At 38.1% G+C, this 17,634-nt stretch overlaps 1 protein-coding gene across 1 annotated transcript in view; it reads left to right on the plus strand.

Moving 5' to 3' along the window:
- Positions 1-7,952, plus strand: part of mctp1b (multiple C2 domains, transmembrane 1b) — a gene marked incomplete at its 5' end in the record, with an annotated part of 42,293 nt that extends 34,341 nt beyond the window's left edge. The window contains 9 exons of the mRNA XM_083983625.1: positions 774-875; positions 1,823-1,897; positions 3,009-3,128; positions 3,873-3,983; positions 4,939-4,992; positions 5,108-5,217; positions 6,544-6,653; positions 6,817-6,914; positions 7,874-7,952. Coding sequence (XP_083839751.1) covers positions 774-875; positions 1,823-1,897; positions 3,009-3,128; positions 3,873-3,983; positions 4,939-4,992; positions 5,108-5,217; positions 6,544-6,653; positions 6,817-6,914; positions 7,874-7,945 — 852 coding nt within the window. The 3' untranslated portion in view covers positions 7,946-7,952. The remainder of the gene's footprint in view (positions 1-773; positions 876-1,822; positions 1,898-3,008; positions 3,129-3,872; positions 3,984-4,938; positions 4,993-5,107; positions 5,218-6,543; positions 6,654-6,816; positions 6,915-7,873) is intronic.
- Between the last annotated feature and the right edge of the window lie 9,682 nt (positions 7,953-17,634).

The raw sequence follows: 17,634 nt of genomic DNA on the forward strand, positions 1-17,634 counted from the left end.
GTGTGTGTGTGTGTGTGTGTGTGTGTGTGTGTGTGTGTGTGTGTGTGTGTGCGTGCGTGTGTGTGTGTGTGTGTGTGGTTGCTTCAAACCTCCTCTAACCACTAATGTAGTTTAATGAACAGGGTATCCGCGGGGTCTTGAAAAGTATTAAAAGGTGATAAATCAATTTGGGGAAAATTAAGACCCTTAAAAAGTATTAAAAAGTCTTTTCACAACTTTATTGTCTTAAATTTTGAAGGTATTTTTTCTGAATTAGCTGTCCAAGAGTTTTAGTCCTAAAAAACATTGTGAAAGTGTGTGAATTTATTCATTTTTTTGAAAAACAAAGATGAACCGGTACATAAAAAAGAAAAGAAGATTGTTGTTTTGGTTTTTTGAGAATGGAGCAATGTTTTTTTGTTTTGTTTTTCGATAAACTTTGCCTTTGATTTATTATTCCAGCCTATTTTTAATTCTGTTGTATCATAGTGGTCTATAGTCTTTATCACAAACTAAAACTGTTAGTATGTTAAGTGTCACTGATGTAAATGGTTACAGCTTGAAGTGGCGGTGAGGTATTAAAAAATATTGAAAAGGTCTTGAAAAAGTCTTAAAAAGGTTTTAAAGTTAACTTCAAGATTCCTGTATATACGTACCCTGATGATGTAACCTGTGTGACATCATGAGGTTCTGGCGTTGCCTTCACTTACCACAGTTACTTTTCAGTCACGTTATGTTTTTGTTTGTATTATGTTTATGTATGATATTGTTGATGTGTTATGATGTGGTGTCAGGTCCGTAACGGCGAGCAGAAAGGCTACGCGCTGAAGAACAAGGAGCTGACGGCGCCGACCAAAGGAGTCATCTACCTGGAGATCGACGTCATCTACAACACGGTGAGAGGAAGTCTGTCGTCTCGGCTTTTAGAAGAAGCTGCTTCAATAAAAATGTATTAATTATCAGTTATTAATCAGTGTGGTATGGAAGTGTACTGCATTCACTTCAAATTAAAAGAAGCTCTGTTTTTTTTTGAGTAATTCAGTTTTTTTCCTGTTTTTCAAAGTAAGATTTTTTCTTTTGGACTTAACGAAATTTTAAAATCCCACGAGAAGCCTTCACCTGCAAGTAACGTTAACCACTGTGGTCTAGTCAGCCTCCACTTCATCATGGATCTATTAGATCTATTAGATCATTGTTTTGTGCTTCATGTTTATATGACGGTAAGAGCGAGTAAGGACTGATTTCAAAATAAAGGTCACCTTCCAAAACGGATTCAGTTGCATAGTTTGCAAGGTGATGTAGGTTTTCTTTTTTTTTGTGATCAACTTTTTTTTTTCAAAGGAAAATCCCATTAATGTTTCAGATTCAGATACATAATTTATTGTCCCCGAGGGGAAATTAAAATAATACGTTTCTTATTGTCACTGTGTTCACTGTAAATTCAGATTGATATTGAGAGGAGACGACCTGTTATTACAGAAAATATCAGAGCAGTCTGATGGAGCACCTTTCTTTTGAAATCAGTCCTTACGTTGCCTGCAGGTGGGAGCTTCTCACTGGATTTTGAAATCTCGTTAAGTCAGAAAAAACGTTTTCTGAAAAACAGAGCTAGTTTTTTTTTCAAGTGAAAGCAATACGCTTCTGTAGTGTAGAGTGTAAATATGCACTCACTCTCCACCTCATTGATTTAACAGCACTGATTTAATAACCTGAGAAAACATGAGACAAACGAGTGTTTTTGTTGCTAACGTCACGTCGTTAACAGATGTGTGAATTAGGTCGTAATCATCTCTCAGCTCTTAATTAACGATGAGTGTGTTTGTGTTTGTGTTTGTGTTCGCAGGTCAAAGCTGCTCTGAAAACGGTGGTTCCTGCAGAACAGAAATACATCGAGGAGGAACCCAAAGTCTCCAAACAGGTCGGTTTACATGTGTCGGTGATGGCTGGGAGGTTTGGGAAGCTGCTGAACAGACGAAAAGCAACGTGTCTCACTATGTAACTTCTGAGCTTCACCTAAAACGATCTTTTTCTTGTTCGTTTTGAAAAAGTTTCCTGTAATAATGAAATATTGCTGCGGTGGCGTTTTAAAATTTTCCCACTCTGGGACCCGTTTCCAAAAAGTACAGTTTTCACCTCCTGAAAACGCTGTTTCCGTCAAAACAAAACAGCAAAAAAAAACGTATACGGATTCACTTGAACTCGTATCCGTGAAACTTAAAGGAAAGAAAACACAGAACAGACTCTCCAAGTCGTTATCTAAGCCCCGCCCACTGGCTTATACATTTATAAATATCAAAACAACTGACCTGTAGCTCATGAAGCTCCGCCCAGGAGATGACATCATTGAACCAACATCACCACAGTAAAACAACACAGTCATTATCATTAACTGGTTGATCAATCAATACTGTTTCTGTTTACTGTTACTGTTACTGTTTCTTTTTTTTCCCACAAGCTTTTTATTTTCTTTTATTGAGCAAGTATTAACAGAACCAATAAAGTTTATATTGATGCAGAGCAGCACATCAAAAAGCACAAATAGTCAGAAGCATTGATTGTATAATGAGAGAGCAATTACATAATATAGTTTAAAGGAAAAAAAAAAAATTAAAGATGGAATATAAAAGAGATGAAGAATAAAATAAGATACATAGAGGAAATAAAACAGCAATCAATGGTTAGTCAGACGCTTCAGGGAAAAACTTTTTGGACGAACATAGCAGCAAATAAAAACTTTAAGGTTAAACGAGGAGACAGATTTAGTAGCATTGAAAAGGTGAGACTCAAATATTTTCTATATGTCACAATAAAAAAATAAAAAATAAAGTTGTTTCTGTGTTTTTACAAAAAGTACAGGAGTCGTTAACATCTGTAAGTTTAATCAACGATACAGTTCAGAAGGGACCGATCCTACTGGCTCTGCATTGTGTGACATTGATCGTTTCATTGCCAATAAGAAGAATATAGATTATAGATAATCAATAATTAATCAGAATAACAACAGACTCTGTGTCTTTTCTCTCTTCCAGCTGCTGCAGCAGAACTTCAACCGGGTGAAGAGGTGCATCATGGTCCTGATCAGCTACGGCGCCTACATCAACAGCTGCTTCGAGTGGGAGTCGGCACAGAGGAGCGTCCTCTCCTTCATGGTGGGAGAGCACACACACACACACACACACACACACACACACACACACACACACACACACACACACACACACACACACACACACACACACACACACACACCACACACACACACACACACACACACACACACACACACACACACACACACACACACACACCAGGGTTCTTACGGATCCTTAAAAAGTCTAAAAAAATCTAAAAACAAGGCCTTAATTGGCATTAAAATGTCTTAAATCAATTTTTCAAAAGTCTTAAAAATGTTAACACATGGTAAGTGGTATTTTATGGTTGTAATTAGTCTCAAATCTCAAAATAATTGGTAACATTTCGACATAGAGAAGTTAGTGGCGGCCATCAATGCTAAATCTCTCACCGCCAACAGCTCCCGAGTCAGTGTTTTTTTTTTTTTTTCCGGACTTTTTATGCATTTATTTTGAAAGGACAGCTGGAAAGAGACACAATCCAATGTTCATGTAGCAGTCACTTTACCTTGGATCACATAGGAAAGTGGGTCAAATTGTCCCTAACCCTATGATGTAATTGATGTGGGGTTTTTCTTTTCTTTTTTCTGCATTTATGTTTATTATGAAGTCGGTCTTAAATTTAATTTCAAGTGGCTTTAAAAAAGTCTTAAAAAGTCTTAAATTTAACTTGCTGTAGGAACCCTGTACACACACACACACACACCCTCAGCAGCGTAGTGTCTCGTTAACCCCTCCTCCTCCTCCTCCTCCTCCTCTCAGCTGTTCGTGGTGGTGGTGTGGAACTTCGAGCTCTACATGTTGCCTCTGGCTCTGGTGCTGCTGCTCGTCTGGAACTACTTCTTCTCCTGCAGCAGAGACACGGCCGACATGGTGAGTATGGAGATACACTGGGCTCAGATGATTTGTACTTGAAAAAATAAAATTTGAAACTGAATTTTCAAGTTTTGATCTTGAATTTTGAAAAATCAATGTATTCAAAACGAAATTAAGTGTACAAAAAGTTTTTTTTCAGGTTAAAAATAGCAATGTTCCACTCCTGTAATACTTTTGAATAAAGTATTAATTTTCATTTTTCACTCTCATTTGTATTTAGATCTTTTCTTTTTTTTTTACAGTTTCAAATCTTTCTGAAATTTTTCTGATCTGAAACTGAAAAAAAGATTTGAAACTGTAAAAAATAAGATCTGAATACATATACGTGAAAAATAAAAATAAAAACTTCATTCAAAAGAATTACCGGAGTGGATCATTATTACTGTATATTTAACCTGAAAAAAACTTTTTGTACATTTATTTTTATTTTGAATATGTTGATGTATTTTTCAGTTGTGTGTTTCAATGTTTATTTTTTCAAGTAAGAAAGATTTGACCCCAATTTAGCTCCATATTGCAGCCTAATTCACATTTACAGTCATAATAGATTATAATAGATCATCTCATAATTCAAGCCCATAGTTGTTTATTAAGGATTTTAAAGTGTATACTGTGTGTTTATAGATTTATGGTTAAATATATATATATATTAAATGCTAAAATATAAGTTATTTTGCTGTTTGTCTTTGATAATGTGATGAATCTTTGAATTAAGTAAGTAAATCACAAAGTGAGGAGGTGTGTTGTGTGTCAGTGTCCAGCAGGAGGCAGCACAGACTCACTCAGATAAACACAAGCCTCCTACTAGATAGAAGATACTTACCAGACATGTTTGTTGATTGATTGATTTAAACGACACAGTTTAGTAAAAAAAAAAAAAAAACCTGAATTTGTTTGTTTTGATCCGTTTTGATCCGTTTTCTCATGTTTTCTGCTTCTCTTCCTGCTGCAGTCGATGGAGGCCATGTTTGAATGGGAGGACGAGGAGGACGATAAAGACGACAAGGTAGAGGCAGGAAGACACGGATTTGTTTCTTTTTAAATCCTGTGTTAGAGGAGAAACACACCGATCTCTCTCTTTTTCTCTTTCTTTCTCTCTCTGTCCCTCGTTCCCGCCTCAGGACTCGGAGCACAAAGGCTTCATGGACAAACTGTACGCCATCCAGGACGTGTTCATCAGCGTGCAGAGCGCCCTGGACGACGTGGCCTCGTACGGAGAGAGGATCAAGAAGTGGGTGAACGGCTAGTTAGTGAATACGGGTCAGATACAGTATATACAGCTGCATCTCAATAAACTACAATATCTTGGAAACGTCAGTTTCAGTAGTTCAAGTCAAACTGCAACAACCAAGTAGTGAGTTCATACAGATGGACAAACTTTTCAGGAGGACATTTCCATATTAAAACTGTTTTTTTCTTCTTCTTTTTAATTGGTTTAATTGGTTTTTGAGATTGAATTTTAGGTCTTAAAAATTAAATGTAAGCAATTAACCATTACAATTAAAAGAAATTAAATAAATAAAGACATGAAATGTTTAATTCTAAGGTAACTTTATTAGTTTTGGGCCCATAGTGCCTCTTGGTTGCATAGCAAACATTTCATGGACATCACCGGCGTACATGTCATACAGGATGCATAACATCAGTCTGGTCAGTGCTTGTGCAATAAAACGACAAACCAGGAAGTCATAAAAGAGTAATAAATAAAAGCCATGTTAACAACATCATAATTAAACATCATTAACTGTACTAAAATCATATATGACCATAATAAAACCCTGATCAAGTCCATCCCTTAAACAAGATTTGTGCAAAAAACAAAGGAAATGACAGTAGCCAATCACAGTAGAGGCTGTTCAGAGTCAGCAGATGCTGTGTTGTGTGTGTGTAATGGATCTACAGTATATAATGTATTAGTAATAGATCTATATAATGTGTTAATTTCACTTTTTGAATTGAATTACTGACATTAATAAACGTTTCCACTATATTCTAAATCACTGAGATGCACCTGTACGGTCACACATGCACATATAAACATACATACGTTAGTTGTTGTTTTTTAGCCTTTAGCAGCTTTTAGCCTCTGTAGCTGCTCCTCAGACTGAATTCTTCTCTGTGATTGGCTGGCGAGATAACAGGTTCCCATGACAACCGTGATCCTCTGCAGTGATTTCACGTTCACGTCTTAGAGATAACATCTGGAAGGAACTGAACAACAACTTCATTAGAGCTCAGAGTTCAAAGTTCAAGGACACTGTGACAAACAAACAAACAACTTCTTTGACTCTTTCTTTTTACGACACAAGACACGAGGTCAAAGGTCAAAGGTCAGCTTCAGTGTGACATCATCATAATGTTGTGTGGTCGTGGTAACAGGAAGGAGAAGCTGCGGCCGCTCTGGTTAGAGGACGGACACGGTGTTGGTGTGGACGAGCTGCAGTTCAACTGATGTTCACTGTGTTTCTTCTGTGTGTCTGTTTGTGTGTTGTTGTGGTTGTTGTGGTGGTGGTTGTTTGTTGTGGTTGTGGTTGTCATGGTGACGTGGCGGCGGCAGCACCATGAACTGGACCGTGCCTTTCCTCAGCTGGTTGGCCGTCACCGCCTTATGTCTGGCCACATTCCTGCTCTACCTCATCCCTCTGAGATACCTGGTGCTGGCCTGGGGTGAGACACACACACACACACACACACACACACACACACACACACACACACACACACACACACACACACACACACACACACACACACACACACACACACACACACACATATAAACACACACACTCACTCACCTGTGTGTGTGTGTGTTCTCTTCCTCCTGCAGGTGTGAACAAATTCACCAAGAAGCTCCGGGACCCGTACATGATCGACAACAACGAGCTGCTGGACTTCCTGTCCAGAGTCCCGTCTGATGTACAAGTGGTGGGTGACATCATCATCTTCATCATCAACACTTTAAAGGGATACTTCACCCAAAATCCATAATCCACCAATCATCTCCTCTCCGTCATGCCGAGGAAGGGTCTGGAGAACTTTCAGAGTCATCGAAACTCTTTAGGAGTTCCAGTTCTAGTTCCATTCACATAATGGCGGTGGATAGAGTTCACTTCTGATTGGTCCAAAACACACTATGAAACATCTAGATATCTCCATACTGCTCGTCTGTACTGACCCAAGTGTCCTGAAGCCAAGACATGGAAAAGTTGTTGGGAAAACATGAATGTGATCTCTGTTTTTATCCTTGAACCACCTATTCATTTTTTCATTTGAGGCGTGGTTTACGAAAGCCCAGAGCTGTTTATTGGGCGCTACGAATGTCTATCAAATGCGTCTAGCCAATCGTTTCAATCATACCCGATGACGTATGTAGAGCGGCAGAAATCAGATGAGGAAAAAAACGCTAAACGGTAATTAACCGGTTGGCCAACCATTTTTTTTATTGAGGACTTAAAAAGAAAGTAGGAGGAGCTAATAGTTTTAAGGTTTAAACTATTAGCTCCTCCTACTTTCTTTTTAAGAAGAATGTTTCATAGTGTGTGTTTTGGACCATTCAAAAGTGAACTCTATCCACCGCCATTATATGAAAACCTGTTGCCAGTCGGACCCCCCCTGGAACTCCTAAAGAGTTTTGATGACTCTGAAAGTTCTTCAAACCCTTCCTTGGCATGACGGTGAGTAGATGATTGGTGAATTATCGATTTTGGGTGAAGTATCCCTTTAAGGCGTTTATACATAGAGAAGAAATTCGACTTCCAATCACATCATCTGGGTGTTTTAGTCAGATTTGGATAGAGTCTGGTATCAGTCGGACTAACGTGTGTGTGTGTGTGTGTGTGTGTGTGTGTGTGTGTGTGTGTGTGTGTGTGTGTGTGTGTGTGCAGATGCAGTATCACGAGCTGAAGGTCGACCCCGGTCAAAGCCCCAGCAAACGCAGGAGGACCAATCAGAGCTAGAGCTGCTCTGACATCACTCTGTAAACCTGTAAACAATAACTGTAAACAATGTAAACAACATTATTTATATATTTCTTGTATATTTTTTTGGTTATTATGAAAATCTTTGAGTTGTTTTTCTTTCTTTGTTCATTTATTTTTTAAATCTTGTAAAGAAAAACAATGACGATCGTGTTTTTTAATCTCTTTTATTTCCTCACATGTTGGCATGACGACGTGTGTTACAGTCGTACACGTGTGTGTTACTACAGGTGTGCATGTGTGTGACCGTGTGCTGCTGTTGCATGGAGTCGATGCAGCTCTTCTTTCTTTCTTTCTTTCTTTCTTTCTTTCTTTCTTTCTTTCTTTCTTTCTTTCTTTCTTTCTTTCTGTCTTTCTTCCTACCTGGATGTTTTATCAGTGTGTCCTGTGACCGATGAGCTGCATGCACTGCCGCTGTACAAACACACAACAGCACCTCTTACTGTATCAAACACATCACCACCACTTTGCATGTCACCGCTACAGTAGCTGTTCCTTAAAGCAGATATCAGTGGAATGTTTTTGTTAATATAAGTCCTAAATAGTCCTATTTTCCGTCAGCAATCACTTACATGAAGTATTTCAGCCTAAACACGAGTCTCTCCGTCACTCTGCTCTGCTGTAACCCGAGGAGAAAATTTTCCTTGTGGGATACAAGTGTTATCCAATGAGGAGAGAGAACGGCATGAAGGGCTGTGTGTGCAGCCAAGGGATGCGCGTGAATGTGGTGACGTAGCACGAGGACCAATTGATGCCTGACAAGGGCGGGGGCTGCTAACTCATGGTGCGTTCAAAGAAACTCGTACTTTGTGTTTTTCCTTCCTGTGAAGTCATACCAGTTCGATCTGGTACGAGTTCACGGGTCGGAAGTTACGAGTGGCCGTTATAGGGAACTTTCACAGACAACAGGATGGTAAAAACACGAGCTACGGGTTACCTGGAACGCTACCAAGTCGTAGTTGTGACTTGAAGCTGTAACTTACGGTTTCAAAAGCCTGCCTTGAACGCAGCATTAGCCGAAACGGCCGTGAAGCTGATATCTGCTTTAACGCGCTTTGTAAACTTAAACTAATATTATCTGTGGGAAAACTACGACGGAGTATTAGGGCCACATTGAGAAAAAAAACAAAAAAACACACAGACTTCGAGAATAAAGTCCTACATTTACGAGAATAAAGTGGTAAAATTACGAGAATAAAGTCGTACATTTCCTACAAGAAAAAAGTCATAATATTACGAGAATAAAGTAGTACATTTACGAGAATGAAGTCGTACATTTCCTACAAGAAAAAAGTCATAATATTACGAGAATAAAGTCGTACATTTCCTACAAGAAAAAAGTCATAATATTACGAGAATAAAGTCGTACATTTACGAGAATAAAGTCGTACATTTCCTAAGAGAAAAAAGTCATACATTTACGAGGATAAAGTCGTAAATTACAAGAATAAAGTCGTACATTTCCTACGAAAAAAAGTCATAACATTGAGAAGAAAGTCATAACATTACGAGAATAAAGTCGTACATTTCCTATGAGAAAAAAGTCATAACCTTACGAGAATAAAGCCATACATTTACGAGAATAAAGTCGTAAATTTACGAGAATAAAGTCATACATTTCCTACAAGAAAAAAGTCATAACATTACGAGAATAATGTCGTAAATTTCCTACGAGAAAAAAGGCATAACATTACGAGAATAAAGTCGTAAATTTCCTACAAGAAAAAAGTCATAACATTACGAGAATAATGTCGTAAATTTCCTACGAGAAAAAAGTCATAACATTACAAGAATAAAGTCGTACATTTCCTACGAAAAAAAGTCATAACATTGAGAAGAAAGTCATAACATTACGAGAATAAAGTCGTAAATTTACGAGAATAAAGTCGTACATTCCCTACGAGAAAAAAGTCGTACATTTCCTACAAGAAAAAAGTTGTAAATTTACAAGAATAAAGTCGTAAATTTACAAGAATAACGTTGTACATTTCCTACGAGAAAAAAGTGATAACATTACGAGAATAAAGTTGTTAATTTACGAGAATAAAGTCGTACATTTCCTACGAGAAAAGTCATAACATTACGAGAATGAAGTCGTAAATTAAGAAGAAAAAGTCATACATTTCCTACAAGAAAAAAGTCATAAGATTACGAGAATAAAGTCGTAAATTTACGAGAATAAAGTCGTACATTTCCTACGAGTAAAAAAGTCATAAAATTACGAGAATAAAGCCGTACATTCACGAAAATAAAGTCGTAATTTACAAGAATAAAGTTGTACATTTCCTACGAGAAAAAAGTCATAACATTACGAGTCGTAAATTTACGACTTTATTCTCGAAGTTTGAGATTTTTTTATTTGTCAAAGTGGCCCTAATACTCCGTCGTAGAAAACAGCATTTTCTTCAATATTATTTTCAAATTTTTACTGTTTTTGTCTCTTCTCCAGCTGCAAATACAAGATCACAGGATGCAAACAGGAACTAATATTTACATTTCAGAGGCAAATTCTGGTTCTGATTAACAAAACAAAACATCAATTTCATAGGAAAACTAAAATTCAACCTCCTAACAGTTTAAACATACAGATTTTTACACATCAATAACTATAATCTAATAAAATAATACACCTTATCTAAACACAAAATCTGCATAATGAGTAGTTTTAGTTTTGGTACTCTGTAAGTGTATTTTTCCTGATAATACTTTTTGATAAATACTTTTACTTGATTACATTTTTTTACTTCTAATATCTCAATGACACTGTGGCATGACTGCTTCTTACCTGAGTGAGTAAAAGATCTGAGTTCTTCCACCACTGCCCACAACGGATCACTATGCACATACCAAGCACAATGTGTTTAAAAAAAGGGACCATCTGCCATACAGGACATATATATTATAATAATAATATTAATGATTATTATTATTGGTCATTTTCAGCCCCCTATATTTAGCATTTATTAGCATTGTATAAACGTTTAATTACTGGTGCACTACAGTGTAGTTGTAAGCAGATTTAAGTGTTTATTAATGTCCTCCTACATGTAAATCAAATCTGCTGTATAGACAGATAATGAATGACTATGTAGAAAAGGTGTATTTGCAGCAATATAGACCATAATATGTTGACATACACTTATGTCTACTTGCCAGCCCATAGGGCCCCATTGTGAACCCGGAAATGTTGAGTACCCCAACGTTTTATATTAGAAATAGATAGTATGGGTCCCCAGTATTCAGAAACTGCCGGATGCTAACTTATATATATTGGGCAATTAGCATAACAGACATAATTAGCATAAATTAGCATAATTTCATATATGGGCAATATTTCAACAAAATTGACTTGGCTGATCTGGGCAATATTTGAGTGGTTTTAGGGGTTATTGATGATGCTGAATCCATTTCTGACATTTTCAAAATTCAAAATGGCCGATGCCGGAATGCCGGAAGTGACCAGATTTTGAAATCCATCAAAATCGGCCCACTGGCGGTTAAAATCTGGTCACTTCCGGCATTCCGGCATCGGCCATTTTGAATTTTGAAAATGTCAGAAATGGATTCAGCATCATCAATAACCCCTAAAACCACTCCAATATTGCCCAGATCAGCCAAGTCAATTTTGTTGAAATATTGCCCATATAGGCAATTATGATAATTTATGCTAATTATGCTAATTGCCCAATTATAAGTTAGCATCCGGCAGTTTCTGAATACTGGGGACCCATACTATCTATTTCTAACATAAAACTTTGGGGTACTCAACATTTCCGGGTACTCATTGTTGGCAAGTAGACTAAAATATCCTAATATCTAATACACATAATCACAAAAAAACAAAAAAAACTGTCCACTCATTGACTTCAAAACGCTTATTAACTGTCCTGTTGACATGTTTTTACATTTAATTATGACATAGTAAATGCATGCATAATGAAGTAATACATGTAACAGTTTCTATCGTACTGCACTTTATGTATTTGCTTTTATTTTAGCATTATAAAATAATCCATAAAGATGAGCTGTATACGCATTCATAGACTGTATTTTTCCAGGAAACGGCTTCTAGATAGAGAACTGAGTTTATTTTATTTTTTTCTATTAATGGGCCAAATGTTGATGAGAAGTGCACAGAGTTGTTGTGCATTGATGTGACTGTTCTTTTACTGGCTTAACTGTTTTACATAATACGGAAGGGACCAGGTTATTATGGGATGTGTGTTTTCTTGCATGTCTTGTGTAGCTTACATTGTCATTTTTCTATTGATGTGTCCCAAGTGTTTTTGTTTTTTGTTTTTCTTTGCATGACTGAACTGAAAAAAAAGTATATGCAAGTGCATTTATCTGGATTCTTGAATGTGAAGTTTGTCTGATCAACGGAGCCACCTGAGCTCCTGCAGTCGGGTGTCGTATCAATGCACCATGTTGTCTTCACCTCTGTCTCTTTTGCACATTATCATTATTATGATTATTGTTATATATCTGTTTACCATGGCTGTTTGCTGCCGTTGAATAATTAACTGCGATTGTTACGAAGGTCCGGCTGTAACAACTGTGTAGCATTTATCTGAGGAAAAAATATATTTCTACACAGATTCTGGTGTCTCTCTGTGTCTGATGTCATCACACAACAACTAACGGGCAGGCTAACTAGAGCACTGGAATAAGAGAGTAACGACATTTCCATTGACTCCCGTGGTAGTGGCAGGATATGGGTATTGCAAAAGTGCCCAGAAAACCCATTCACGAATGCATGAAAACGGCCGTGTTTTTGTTTTAAGGTGTCTTGGTCATATCGAATTATACTTATAATTTGATTATTACAAAATGTATATGTAGCCTACTGAGATTTTTAATCTATAGCTCTTTGTCAGCAGCTACAAGTGATTCAAAGTAAAACATGACAGCCAACAAACATTAAACAAATCAAAAGCTTAACAGCTGCTGCTGATAAGCCACTGTAAACCTTACAAGCTCGGTCTGATAGCAAAAGACCCAACCTCAGTGATTCATCCCATTCCAGTTATTTTCATCAGCAGCCATTTCAAATTTGAAATTGTTCAAAGGTTCTTCTGATGTTCAAGAAACGAGATAAAGATAAACAAAAACAAGATAAAACCTACATGTATTACACAACGGTGGGAGGTGAGAACCTGAGAATGACGTCACCCTGAACTACAGACTAGCCATAAATCAAAATTCCCCCACATCAGCAGCTATTACAGAGCAATGTCTCGCCCAATCTTTATTCCTGAGACGTTTACTGGCGTTGGGCGAGACTGGGAAGCTGCTGAGGAGACCGTTGATCAAATCAAATCAAGTCAAACTTTTTGGGAGGAGTCGCAGGCTGTGTCACAGGGGGCACCAGCGCCCAGACCCCCCGACCCCGACAGACCACAGCCAGCCGAGCCAAAGGGACCCAGGGAGGACCCCCCTGAGGAAACAGTGGAGTTAAAGGATAAAGGGCAGGATTTATGAGAACTGCTAGTGACGCGACGGCCGCTGCGGGTAACTACAGCAACCAACTGAAGCCAGCCCACACTTTGAAATCGTTGGTCAAGCCAGCCCACACGTTGTTTTAAGGTGCGGCAAGAGCGAGAAAGTGCCCATAAAATGAAAGCAATGACCCCGAAACGTCTGATGTGGCATTTCAAAATAAAAGCCAGCCTTTCAAAATAAAAGCCTTGAACACTGCATTTATGTACATTTACAGTATCATTAAAAAAAAAACAAAAAAAACTGCTAGTTATTACTGTACCATTCCACTTCAGACTGACACCCAGAAAAAATCAGACCAATCTGATGTGGAATTTCAGAATAAAAGCCCTCTGAACTTTAATATTTTTAAGTATTTTGTGTACATTTACAGTATCATTTAAATTCCACATCAGATTGGTCTGATTTTTTCTGGGTGTCATCTTCAGGTCGAGTACTATCAGTCTGAAGTGGAATGGTACAGTAATTACTAGCAGTTTTTTTAAATTTTTTTTTATGATACTGTAAATGTACATAAATGCAGTGTTCAAGGCTTTTACTTTGAAAGGCTGGCTTTTATTTTGAAATGCCACATCACAATGCCACGGGAACGCACACAGACTCTTCACTGTTTACTTTACTCTTGCAGTGGCCCCCAACCACCGGGCCACGGACCGGATCATTTGGTACTGGGCTGCAGAAAGAGGTTAAAGGGATAGTATCATTTTTTTTAAAGTGGGGTTGTATGATCTCCAAATAGCCCCTAAGTACTTTAATTGCAGTAGAAGACTCTCTGCACTCCTCCCGTTAGCAATGCCAGCCCATAGCCCTGCCCAGAGATTTACAACATACAGTGTTTGTGGTGGCATTTTTCTATGGGAAATGACATAAAAGTTTGATCACAAAAGGACCAGTGAACAGAGTGTTATGCCACCTTTAAAGATCACGTATGAACTGTATTATTATTTCAATAAGGACTACATTACATTTAATGTCATTTCGTGTGGGTTTGAACAGTTAAAGTATAGTTATTTTGTGTTCTTATATTGCTTCATTTCAACATTGCATTATCACTACTGGCAGCCATTTTGATCTCCAAAATTACAACATGCTCCTTAGCACCACCTATGTGCACTTCTACAGGATCTGAGGGAGTGCAAGGCTTGGTGGTGAACGGGGATGGATGTGGAGTGCAAGGTGTTAGTGGTGAACGGGGATGGATGTGAACTATATATGACCCTTATAATACTTTCTGCTGAGCTAGTAGTTTTGGCTTCCGGCGCACTTACATAGAATGGCCACCAGGCAAGGATCGAGGAGGTGCGCTTAGTGCATGGAAGTCTATGGTAACAGTCCAAATAAGGCTAGTAAAGTGGTACACATCCGGAGAAAAGTATCAGGGTGAAACCAAGGTCACAGAATAAAGTGCACAGTCAGCAGATCAGACCTCAACAGGTGGGAGTGAGAAATACTGAGATCAGCACATGCCCACCCAGTATATAAACCACACTTTGATGATATGAAGTGAGTCACTTCGTTTTGTTTGTTCCTGTCGAAACTCTTTTTCGTGTACTTTGTATTTTGTAAGTGACTCGGGGTGTATGCTTTTACTTTACTTCTGTTCAAGAGTAAATAAAAGACAACTATATGTCGGATCCATCTTTGGTCAGCGTTTTTAATTGGAGTCTTTAAAGTACATGTCGGACAAGTTCACGGCCCAAAGGACCAAAGGTCCAAATAAAAACACAGTTTTTCCTGCACTTTGAGGGGCTGGAAAAAATTATATTATAGTGAACAATGGAACTGTGTATTTTTTTTTCAGGTAAAACCTCTTTTAGGCCGTAAAAATAGGCCGTTTCTTTGGGTCTGCTCACAACAATGTATGTTGTAAATCTCTGGGCAGGGCTATTATGGGCTGGCGTTGCTAACGGGAAGAGTGCAGAGAGTCTTCTACTGCAATTATAGGGGCTATTTGGAGATCATACAACCCCACTTTAAAAAATATTGATACTATCCCTTTAAAAAAAATTGTTTGTTTTCGTCTATTTCACACTTCCGGTCGTTTTATTTTGAAAATGTTGCCACTTTCGTTTCGATTCGATTCACATGTTCCAAGCTCCACAGTGTGTAATACATGTGCGGGACCGGCCGTAGCCTACCCAAGATGACAGACGGACCATCAAGCCCAGATGACTGACATTATTATTGTGAGTAGAAGAAACTAGGCTGTGACCGTCTACAGTCCTGCTTCTAGCTATGCAAATAGGAGGACGTTAAAAAGGTTGGGGGCCGCTGCTTTACAGTCTTTCCTATCTGCTCTCAAGGAGGACACACACACACACACACACAGACACACACACAGACACACACACAGACACACACACACACACACACACACACACACACACACACACACACACACACACACACACACACACACACACACACACACACACACACACACACACACACCTGCTGCAGTGTTATCTCTCCCTCCTCTGCCTCCGGGCTGGGCTGCCTGGCTGTTTGGGCTCCCTGTCTGTTAATGATCAAGCAGCAGAATTCTACAATACTTATCTTCAGTATCTTCAGTTCAGCTAAAACGGAGGAGAATGAAAGTGAAAGCAATTTTCTGTTGTCTGTCAGGAGAGACTGATGTCTGCAAAATCCTTTGAGCAGAATTCAAACAAAGAGGTCCAACCTACGGATGTTCAGCCGCCATTTCACCTCTCACTTCCTGGTGCATCTTCAGAGATTTGTGCAGTGAGATCTGGAATATGTAGAGGTCAGTATTAGCCTACTGTTTATCTATCTTTATTATTTTAGTCTTATTTCCACAATCATTTCCCTTGTTTCTTGTCTGACATATAGTAGGCTATATGTGTCATTGTTTTTGTGTGGTTTGTTTTGTATTGTCGGTCTATCTTGGTCCAACAGAAAATCCATAGTGAAGTTTTTGATTATCGAGATACTTAGCTTGTCTATGCATGATGCCTTGCCCACCACTCTGAAGCCTCTAGATTAGAGGCGTCAGACTGTTAATTTCAAACACTTTCCACAGTTAGATGGCAATGATTTTGTTTTTTCATCTTTTTTTGTTTTGTTTTGTTTTGTTTTTAAATTTCTTTAGATGGTGGCATGATGCTTTTTGAGATATCCCAGCCTCCTTCACTTCACTCAAACAGGGTTTATTGAAGTGATTTCTTAACTGGTCTGGCAGCGATCAGGTCTGGGTGTGGACAGTGAAATTATCACAATTAGTTCATGATTTAACATGGGGGGCAATTACTTTTTCACATAGGAGCCAGCTAGGTTTGGATAGCTTTTTTCCCGCTAAAAAATGAAATCATCATTTAAAAACTGCATTTTATGTTTACATGGGTTATCTTTGTCTAATATTAACATTTGTTTTATGATTTTAAACATTTATGTGTGACAATTGTGCAAAAAAAAAGGAAATCAGGAATGGGGCAAATACTTTTTCACAGCACTGTACATTTGCTTGTCAATCTATTACTTGGTCATGATGACTGTATGGTAGCTGTTGCAGTGTATTATGGGAGTGTTATACTATACTGGAGGGCCATTACAGTAGTAATAGAAATATGAAATTTTCTTGCGGGCCGCATAAAATTGTATCGGGGGAAGTATCCTGAGTTTGACAATTTCTTTGTCATCTGCTGATTTATTTTAAGGAGGAGAACTGATTCTGTGTTACGAACCCTCAGTCTGGCTTCAATGGGAACTGCTGTTTTTTTCCCGTATTTATTTATTTATTTATTTTATATAGGCAATTTTAAATAGCCGAAGCCTTTAGCGCCAATATCTATAAAAATCCCGATTGGTTTTGTTATTATTATAAGTCCCTGTGAAGTGAAATTGGAGATTTGTTTCAAAATATATTAAAAGTGTTTGAAATGTATAAGAACATGCAAACAGACTAATTTCTGCACAGTGCTTAATTTTAGAGTCTTAGGTTTAACAGTTTCACTCTGCTTCAGTGGTCTTTGTTTTTAAGGGCGGGCTTACCGATGGGGCTCCATGACGCACTGCGGTTTCATAACTTCCCCCATGTACACAGTAACATTATAAATACTTCAAGAATGCTGACGACGTCTGCTGCCACTACCGCTGGAGCTACCAGTCCACCAGAGTGGCCTCTGTGTTTAATAAAATAAAATGTAATGAAG

The sequence above is a fragment of the Trachurus trachurus genome, assembly GCF_905171665.1.
Source record: "Trachurus trachurus genome assembly, chromosome: 12".
Classification (NCBI taxonomy): Eukaryota; Metazoa; Chordata; class Actinopteri; order Carangiformes; family Carangidae; genus Trachurus; species Trachurus trachurus.